This window comes from Impatiens glandulifera, chromosome 3 (genome assembly GCF_907164915.1).
Source record: "Impatiens glandulifera chromosome 3, dImpGla2.1, whole genome shotgun sequence".
Taxonomy (NCBI): domain Eukaryota; kingdom Viridiplantae; phylum Streptophyta; class Magnoliopsida; order Ericales; family Balsaminaceae; genus Impatiens; species Impatiens glandulifera.
The window spans coordinates 21,112,407-21,122,969 of record NC_061864.1 but is presented as its reverse complement, the minus strand read 5'-3'; the positions used below and the strand labels follow the sequence as shown (position 1 = coordinate 21,122,969).

The following is a 10,563-nucleotide window of genomic DNA, read 5'->3' as shown; positions in this document are numbered from 1 at the left end:
ATAATATTTATATTTCTTATTTTTAAATAATATTGTGATTATATATGTGTAGTTTATGAAATATATATTATATTATGTTTGAGATATTAGTTAGTTATAAAATATTATTTTAATTAATAAAATTTAATTTTTGATTTTTTGAGTTCGAGCTCGAGTAGCTTGAATCGTAATCGAGCTAAGTTCGAATATAAATTTTGATACTCTATCGAGTTCGAGTAGTATGATACTCGACTCGACTCGTTTACACTCCTAATTTTGTGTATGCATGTTTTTGTATATAACTAATAAAAAATTTTAAATATTAGTTTTTTTTTATAAAATTCACAAATAACATTAGACCTTTTTTTTATTATTAATGAGCTAAAACTATATTTTCAATATAAAAAATATTATTTATCATTTTGTGTTAGATAAATAATCAAAAAAAATTAATTTATTTTTAATGATTTTTTTAAAAAAAATCCATCAAACTATTGGGATAAACAATCCATCAAACTCATATAATAGAATTTATTTATAACCTATATATATATAGGTCTTACAAGGTGCATTTAATTAATTAATATGATATTATTAATTATTTGTATAAATTGTGTGGAAGCCTAGGCTCAACCACAGTCACCAACGGGATTTTCTTTGGAGTGGAAAGGCCAAAAATCTCGTCCATATCCAAGTCCTCTGGGCTCATCCCATTAGGCAAACTCCACTTATACCCATGCAAGAGGTTAGCCAGGCTAGTCTGGATCACCTTTAGCCCTAAACTATAGCCGGGGCACATTCTTCTACCAGACCCGAACGGAAGAAGCTCAAAATCGTGTCCTTTCACGTCGATTGCCTTCCCAATGAACCTATCTGGGTTAAACTGGTTTGGTTCATCCCATAGTGTTGGATCTCGCCCAATGCTCCACACGCTCACTAGGACTCGAGTTCCTCGAGGAATGTCGTAGCCTGCCACCTTGCAATCCTCCCTTGACTCCCTAGGCACGAGCATCGGAGCCACTGGGTGCATCCGCATCGTTTCTTTTGCTATAGCCTCGATGTAAGGGAGATTTGGCATATCCTTCTCTTGGACCCATCGGTTGGAGCCAATGACGCGATCCAACTCCTCTTGTGCCTTCTTAAAGGTCTCTGGTTTCTTCAACATCTCTGACATTGCCCATTCAACTGTCACTGCTGAACTCTCGGTTCCACCCGCTAAGAGATCCTGAAATATTCAATTCAATTACACATTAATATTAATACTTCTTAATTAAAAAAATACATCAAAGGTGAGTATGTTAATTTGCGGGTATATAAAAGTGTGTACCTGAGTAAAAGCCTTGACACCGTGTCTTTCGAGCTTGACCTCGAGATTCGGGTCATCGGCTAGTTGTAGCAACACATCCACCATATCTTTGGCCACAAATTTTTCATGATCGATAGACCTCCTCGTGATGTGCTCGTCAAGAACGTACTCAAGGAATTTGTCAAACTTTTTCGCCAAGATTTTCATCCTCTTCACATATCCCTCCAAGTCCAAGAAGGCCAACCAAGGAATTGAATCGCCAATTGTGAACACTCCGTTTAGCAAGAACAATTCATCTAACATCTTCATGAATTCTTCAGGCGATACCACTGAATTCTCGTTCTGATCTAGGTATCTATAAATGTAAATTTACCACTTATTATTAAATACAAAACGAAAATCAAATTTAAAATCCTTAGAACTTATTAATTATTGATGGTGTTTACCTGGTTAATATTAATATTCTTACCCACTAGGCTAACAATATCATGCTATTTGTTAGATAGTTTGGTTATGTAAATCCATTAGTTAAAGTTCTATGGGATTGTTCAACTTGTTTGAATTGTTTAAAACAGAGAAAATGATTGAATGTTTATTAAAATAAGAAATGTATAATGGTTGTTAACATCTGTCCATGAATTCTGTTTAAATTTAAAAAAAAAAAATTAAGATTATTTTGGTTTTAAAAAATCATTAAATTTAATTAAATAATTTAAAAAATGAGAAAATATATGATTTAATAGTAGTTTTCAAAATTAAACTAAAATAACTCAAACTTAACTAAGCCTAATTAAGTTGCAGTGATACCCATTTAGAAATGTATTTTCATATTCGAACTATGAATATATACAATTCCAAATGATAAAAAATAATTGTTTCCAAATTCAGAAAAAAGATATAGAAATTAAGTTCTATTCAAAATAAAACAAAAAAGTAAATAAGAGACAAGTAGGGCCAATGTTGTTCCCAAATTGCTCTGTTTTTACTGGCATGGATTTGTCTAATTATGAATTTCAATAATGGTTCTTACAAGCTTAAAATTTAAATTTTAAATCGGTGTCATTTTAATAAATAAACTGCAGTTACATAAACAAAATCAATTTATAATTAAATTTGAGTTAAATATGTTACCTCTTTCCAAGAACCATTCTACTAATGATATTAAGACTCAAAGTCGTCAAATGATCTTTTAGCGAAATAGAAGTTCCAGCCGAATTAAACATGTTTTTAAGCAGCGAGTTCAATTCCTCGACTCGGATAAACTCGAACGAGTCCAACCGTTTTGTGCTAAAGAGCTCCATGAGGCACATCTTACGGGCCTGCCTCCAGTATGGCCCGTAAGGAGACCACGTGATGTCGGAGTAGTTGTAAGTGGTGTACTTTCCGGCAGCCAAGTTTGGGCGACCAACAAACGTAACATCCATGGTCTTTAAGAAAACCTTAGCCATCTCGACGGAGGAGCCAACCACGACAGGGAAAGAACCGAACCTTAGCTGCATAATCGGTCCATACTTAAGTGTGAGTTCGTGGATGGATCGGTGGGGAAGGGTGCCAATTAGGTTAAGGTTTCCGATTATGGGCCAGGGTTTAGGACCAGGCGGCAATGCAAGGGTTTTCCGGCGACGGAGTTGGGTGGAGATGAGGAGGAGCACCGCCGTAAAGAGACAAGCAATCCAGTGAAGGGATTCCATGGTAATTAAGGTGTGAATTAGTTAGATATATGGTAATTAAGGTGTGAATATCAATACAAGATTGGTTTCTTTATTTATAGTGCAGAAATATTGATATGTTAATTTGTGAAGGCCCACATTAATAATATTACTCTATTTGTATTGTATATGATTGAAATGAAACCATCATTTCTCAAACAATAAATTAATTCAGACTTAAAAGAATTTTATATTTATGTAGTTGGTGGGTAAACACTTGCTTTCAAATTTCTTTTTCATTTTTTTTGTTTTGTATATGGAAGGTCAAGTCAAGTCCTTGTTTGTTTTGAAGTTTTTGTGAGAAGTGATTGTTAAATATAAAAGTAAAATTTTGTACATATATTTTTTTAATTTAGTAAGTTATACGATCCTACTTCAAGTTAACATGTTTTTAGTGTGAATTGAACATTTGACATTTGATATTTTATTTGTGATTTTTGTCGCTTAAAATGCCTTAACGAGTTTTTAATACATATATTGGCTAGATGATTCACTAGAGTAGTTCAAGCTACAAAAGTTGGTGTCTAAGAGACTAAATTTGCGGATCGATTCTTATTTAGAACATCTTAAGTCATTATGTTATTGAATTTGTATGCATAATATATAAATTAATTTTATGGACAAATAATATAATTTACTTAAAAAAGTATCAAACAAGGCAGAAGGAATTAGTTCACATTGTGTGGCAATTTCATCGAACTTAACTTGCAACTCCTTGTTAACAACTCTCCACTTTCCATAAAAAAATAAAAAAATGTTTAATTAAAAATTCATAATATTGACCACCTTTTCAAAGTTGAAGAGTTGAAGACCGACTGATATCTCAATTCAATTCACTGTGAATTTCTCTCATGCAAGTTCCTAGTATTTTATATGAATATTAATTTATTAAAAATTATTTATTTCAAATTTAAAACTATTATATTTATATTATAATTCTTAATTGTAAGTCACGAAATAAAATGATATTCATGTGGCATGAAGACAAATGAAATTAAAAATAACTGATTCACTTATAATGATAGTGGGGTCAACAATTAATTAATCCTAATAAATAATTTAAAAATCATAAACTCCTCTCTCTTTCAAATAATTTTCTTCTTTAAGAATGTGGACTTTTATTTTTCCTTTTAGTACTATTTAAAATTGTTTTTTTCAAATATGAATAATAAAATATTTTTGAAATAAACATAAAACTTTTATCACAGTTTATCAATTCAACCAATTTTTATTATTTTAGTTTGTAATTAATATTAATATTTAAGTTTTATTTTATTTAGAAAATAAACTACAATTTTCTCTTAATTTATTTTTAAAATTGTATACTTAATACCTTGTCTTTTATAATTATATGTTTACTTTATTATGAAACACTATATTTTTATTATATTCTTTTATAATTATATATTTATACATTTATTTATAATAAAGTTTTATTAATGTTAGACTTTTATTTCAATTAATAAATAAAATATTATAAAAATATATTTGGTTGGTTTTTGGGCATTCATAATTAGATGTAAGTATAGTCAAAATTTATCCGGTTAATTCACTAAAATGTCTAACCATTCAGTGGGCTATAAAAAAATATTTATATGGAAGAGTTTTCACAAATAGTATAGATTGATTGCGATGATGGATCATCGATCACTTTTTAGGACGATACTTGGTGTAGTGTAAATAGTCTCACTACAATGTATTTTGAAGTTTCATCGCTATGAGTAGGAATGTCATAATTAAATAAATGTTTAATTAACGGACTAGTGATTTCGATATGTCTAATTAGATATAGAAAGAAATTATACATTATAGAGAATTATTTCCATAATAGAGTTTTTTTATTATGATAGGACGTAAACAAATGTCTCGTCTAAACAAGATATTATGCGTTAAGTAATGAATAATTTCAATATTATGCATTATTACAATTTGTTTGTTATGATTCCATATTTCTATTGAGAGAATTTTAAGAGTCAAAGATTATTTCAAATATTTTGTTCTTTGGATTGAGTGTTATTCTCAATAAAATTTGTACAAATGACATGCGCATGATAAAAATTGTGTTATGGTAAGTCGTTGTTAAATGTGTTATAAAAGATGGAATCGGCGACTCGCCTACTTTTGTATTGTCGGAGGTGCCCCGTATCTGGGGTTTTGTTTTAGTATAATTGAGATTCATTATAGGATGTCTAATTATTTGGGTGGTTGTTAAAAAAATTGGATTGAAATGCTGATTTGACAATCATACATACTTTGGTAATCATCCCGATTATTTTCTGTGGACTATATGGTTGGAATGAATTCGTCAAACTTTCAATAATCATAATCGTCCGATACGTATTATTCATAATGATATTATTATTACGTTTCTAAGATCTGTTCCGATAAATATTGTTAGAGTCGGTTATGGAGTTAATTATTTTTCTCGAGGATATACGAGCTTAATAATATGTTAGGTAATGTGTTTGTATTTTTTTCTTACTTTTATTTTTGTGAATTTTTATTTTGTTTTATTTTCTCATCAAACAATTTTTTTATTATTTTTTTAATATAAATGAACTATTTTAAAAAATAAAATAAAAATTTTATACTTAATAATTTTTCCTATATAATTATATATTTATTTTATTATAAATATATATATATATATATATATATATATATATATATATATATACCAGTAAAATATCATTAAAAAAATCATAATAAAATTCGGTGAGATATAAATTTACAAGAATTATAAAAATTTATCAAGGAGCTAATGATTATACATATAATGTCGGAAATAAGAATGTCTTTTAAATTTAGAAGTTATAAGGCATATATAGAAAGTCCAAATAATTATAGGGTTTATGAGTTTTGAATTTCACTTACTCCGTGGTCCCATTTAAAGGAAGTGAGATAAAGATTTCATACGATTTTTGGCGATTTTAGGCGAAAATTCTGGGAGTAAATTCTCTCATCACAAAATACATTCGACACGAACGACACGATTGGCATAAACGACACGATCGGCATGAACAGAACAATCGGCACAATCGACACAATCGGCACGATAATGGTCGTGGTTTCTAGTCGCTTAGGGTCGCTTTCAGCACAATCGGCATAAACGACACGGTAACTCTAATAGTTAGGTTATTCATCTGCAAAACTTGGTTGGAAGATTAGGGTTTCTACTTTACCATGTTCTGTAATAGCTAGGGTTTCTGGTAGGGATGGAAATAGGGCGATTAGGGGCGGGGAATGCATTTACCATCCCTACCTCGTTTTTATTTCGGAGATTTTTTTTAATACTATCCTCGTTTGATTTCTAGGAATCCCTGCGGGGCACCGTTAATAAAATAATTTTCAAAAAAATAAAAAATATATATAAACAAATTTTTTAATATAATATATATATTATAATATATTAAAGTTTTATATTATTATAAAAAAAATAAACTTACGACTCTTATAAAATATAATAAATAAATAAATTTATTGGTGATTTAATATATATTTAATTATGTTTATAGTGTTCGGGTCAGAATCGAGGTGAGATCGGGGCGGGTCGGGAGGGGACACAAATACCATCCCCGCCTCATTCCCGTTCGGTTTCGGGGAAAACACTTTCAAACGGGACAGTTCGGTTTTCGCATGACAGTTTCAAATTGCCATCCTTAGTTTCTAGTGTACACTGTTCTATAATTGTTATATTTTATTGTTGTTTTATGTTCTTCATTAAAATGGAAAGAAATAAAAACAATAAAGATAAGAAAGTCAAATAATGTGTGATGGAAGGTTTAAGAAAGGCGGTTGCAAAAGAAATTGATAGGATTGCTGAAGAAATTATCAAGGAAAAACAGGAATGCAACAAAGGTAAAGAACTAATTGCTAATAAAAATTCTGAAGAAAATCTAGCAGGAAAAGAAAGAAGGAATTTGAAGTATTGGTTACAATGAAAGAGCAAATCTCTTTGGACTGAAAAATCAAATCACAAAGCTTCTAATGCACGCAAAGAAATAAGAGATTGTGTGCTCAACAAAGAAAAAATGCAACAAACAACCGTCCAATTAAATGTACATTATCTTAAGAACTGGAATTTACTAAAGAAAGAAGAGTATGAAAAGATAGTAAGCTGGTTAGTTGAAATAATGAGGGAGTTGATGAAGTCCCCTAAATCTAAGACTAATATACTATCAGGAGCAATTTCAGTTGGAGAGAAGTATGGAGAAATAATGCAGGAAAGAAAGCAGAGGATCATGCTTATAAAGAAAAAATCTACTTAGGCAATGTTAAAACAAAAGTGGAGATACTCAATTTTCCTTTTGAATCTAAACTACCAACTGAAGTGGAGGAAAAATGTGTTAAAGAATGAGACAATATAGTGGTTGGAAACTACATAGGGAAGAATAAAGTATTATTTTCAGTCACCAAGGAAGTCTTAATGAAACAATGAGAACATAATGGAATAGAGAAGGTTTCTGCAAATATACATGATCTTTATTTTCTGTAATTCAAGAATGGATCAAACTTGGATGATATTATGAAACATGGGCATACTTATATTGGATCCAATTGTATAACGCTGGAGAGATGGTCAGGAGAATTGAACCTGCTAAACAAACAACAACAAAAACAGCCCAAATATGGTTTAAGCTTTGAAACATCTCAGCACACATCTACAATGCAGAAACTCTAAGTCACTTTCCAATTTTATTGGGGAAACCATTATACATGGACCCAATTACATAATAAGGAGAACAACTTACATTTTCTAAAATAAACATTGAAGTACATCATGGAAGTAAATTTTCAAAGAACATGACAATAGTTGACTGAAAGAAAAGTTTACAGTTGTCAGACATGTGTGTTTTTTGCAATACTTTTCAACAAGCTATCACTAAATGTGCAAAATCAATTGGAAAATAGCATAAAAACCTGAAAATCCAAGAAGAAGAAAAACAAAAAAATAAAATGGAAGAATCAAAGATCTAATAACATATTTGGGAAGTTAAATACAATCAACAAGAAAAAAAATATTAAGGAATAATCAGATAAGGAAGAAATTAATGATGTAGATTATATAATTATTTAAGCTGACAAGTGACTTATGGCATAATTTAATCAATAAAAGTCTTATAAGTGAAATTAACCTCCCGGGATAAAGACAGATTGATCCTCACTAACGAGTTTAAAAATAATGGTTTAAGTGTGTTTGAAGTGAACTTTTGAAATAATTTTATAAATATTATTACAGTATTTTCTAAAAAAATACTTTATATTTATATAAAACAATAATGAGATTAATTAAACATTTTAACATGTATTGAAAATTAAGATATTATTGAACAAAAATATTTGATCACCTAATATGCTCCTCTCCCACTGTCCATAAAAAATAGATATTCTCGAACCACCTTGATAGTTAGGCTTTGTTAGGATCATAACTTGATTATTTAAAAATAAAATAGTGATGAGTGGTTTTTGAAGGTAGAAGGATTTTTTTATAAAAAAAGGTAACTTAAAATATAATAATATATATTAATAAAATAAAAATTAAAATTAAAAATTAAAAATATTATAATTTTTTTACTAATAAATTAATTAATATAATGGATAGAGTGAGAGTGATTATAGATTATATTGGTAGGTTTTAGTTTTTTATATAATCCAAACCCGAACTAGAACTTAGAAAGCAAAAAAATAATTAAATATGAAACAAATTAAGTTCTAATAATAAATTTAAAAACTTGATGTAAGAATTAAAAAAATTGGAAATAAGAAAAAAAAAGTTTCTTATTAATTATATATAAAAAAAAAATAGACTTAAGTGTAAAGCAAAATATTGAAAAAATAAAAACATATTACATAAAAAATAAAAAGATATTTTAGTACTTTAATTAATAATATAATTAATAAAAATATACAAATTATTTAGAATTTTTGAACAAATAAAAAACTTTATTAAAAAAAATGATTTAAGTATTGTTTTTTTCTCAATTGAGAAATTTGATTTTGTTTTATTTTTTAAATAATTTATTATTTTTAGATTTTATTAGTATATACAATTTGATAAATGTAATTTTTTTTTTTATAAATTATTAATTTAAATAAGGAATTACATATAGAAAATTAAATGGTAAAAAATGTGAACAAAATCAAAAATAATTAAATAAAAGTTTAAATGTTAAAAAAATATAACATATTTGTAATAATTAAAATAAAAAATAAATAGAATAATATAATAATCTTTTCAATGTGACTCCAAAAATTCGTAACGATAAGAGATGAAATAAAACAAGTCAAACAAATTGATTAATCAAATGGTATTGAAAGAATCTCTACCGAATATTCTGAGCAGCAACACCGAAAAAATGTTTTGTCAATAGATAATTAAACATCTACATATATAGTAAAAAAAATGATAAACCCTTAGAAATAATGAGAGGCACTAGCTATTTAAAAAATGGCTTTTAACTAGGGAAATTTTTTTCGATAAAAGCCTAATTGTCGTCGTTAAAACTATTAGGATACGTGTAAAAAGTTGAAAATTTTATTTTAGTGACTTTTTTTTGGAAAAATAATAAAAAAAAACAACTTAATTTATCTCATTTATTGCTAAAAATAGAATATACATAACTCGAAAAATGATTACCAAACAATAAGATGTTATAAATAGCAAACGACAACGGTTGAAAAATATATACGAGATGAAAAATCTGATCTGACTAAATAAGATACCAAAATAAATAAAACGCAACATCAATTTAAATTTGAGTGGTGAAAAGTAAAACGATGCACACTCCGATATTAAAAAAAAAATCATGAGACAAGAAGAACATGACTTTTTATTTTTATTTTAGTTTTAAATTTTCAGAGAAAAAAATATTATCTTTTTTTAATATTAACTAAAAGTATAATTGAATATTGTGGACCTTGGTCCCTTAAGTAGTATATAATTCTCATACAACATTGGTCTAGTCTATAACCAAAAGAAAGTACATGGAAATTTTCAACACAATTGATTGATAGGTATTTTCAATAGAATTTAATAAAAACAAATAAATCTAAAATAAATAATAAATAATGAGAAGATAGAAAGAAATATAAAATGGTGATAAATACTAGTCTTAACTTTTCATGGACGCTATGTATAATTAAATAATATTATTAAAAATCAAATATTTTATAAGAGCTGGATTATTCTATTGAATAAAATAAATAAGGTCATATTTTTATATTATGATTTTGAATATTCTCATCTTAATATTATCATTAATTTATATTTAATAATGATGGGTAGACACATTCAAGACATCAGAAGGATTGTATATTTAGTTCTATGAACAAATTATTTTATCTAATTATTTTATTTAATTCTCATTTTATTTTGAAGATAAATATATTTACAGATCATACAAATAAAGTAAACAAAAATTAAAATATTAAACAATATAACATGTAATTAAAAATTGAATTCATTTAAAATTCATTTAAATTTTGTGACCTTAAATTAGTAAATATTTTTTTAATTTTTAAAATTTTAATAATATTAAATAAGATATAAATAATTAATATATTATAATA

The 10,563-nt window shown here is 27.4% G+C and overlaps 1 protein-coding gene across 1 annotated transcript; it reads right to left on the bottom strand.

Moving 5' to 3' along the window:
* Positions 1–517: 517 nt before the first annotated feature.
* Positions 518–3,025, bottom strand: LOC124930895 (trimethyltridecatetraene synthase-like). Its single transcript, XM_047471264.1, has 3 exons — positions 2,417–3,025; positions 1,307–1,640; positions 518–1,204 (listed from the first exon to the last, which is right to left on the bottom strand). Exons 1-3 carry the CDS (start codon positions 2,974–2,976, stop codon positions 578–580), a joined length of 1,521 nt encoding a protein of 506 aa, XP_047327220.1. The 5' UTR covers positions 2,977–3,025; the 3' UTR covers positions 518–577.
* Positions 3,026–10,563: the final 7,538 nt, after the last annotated feature.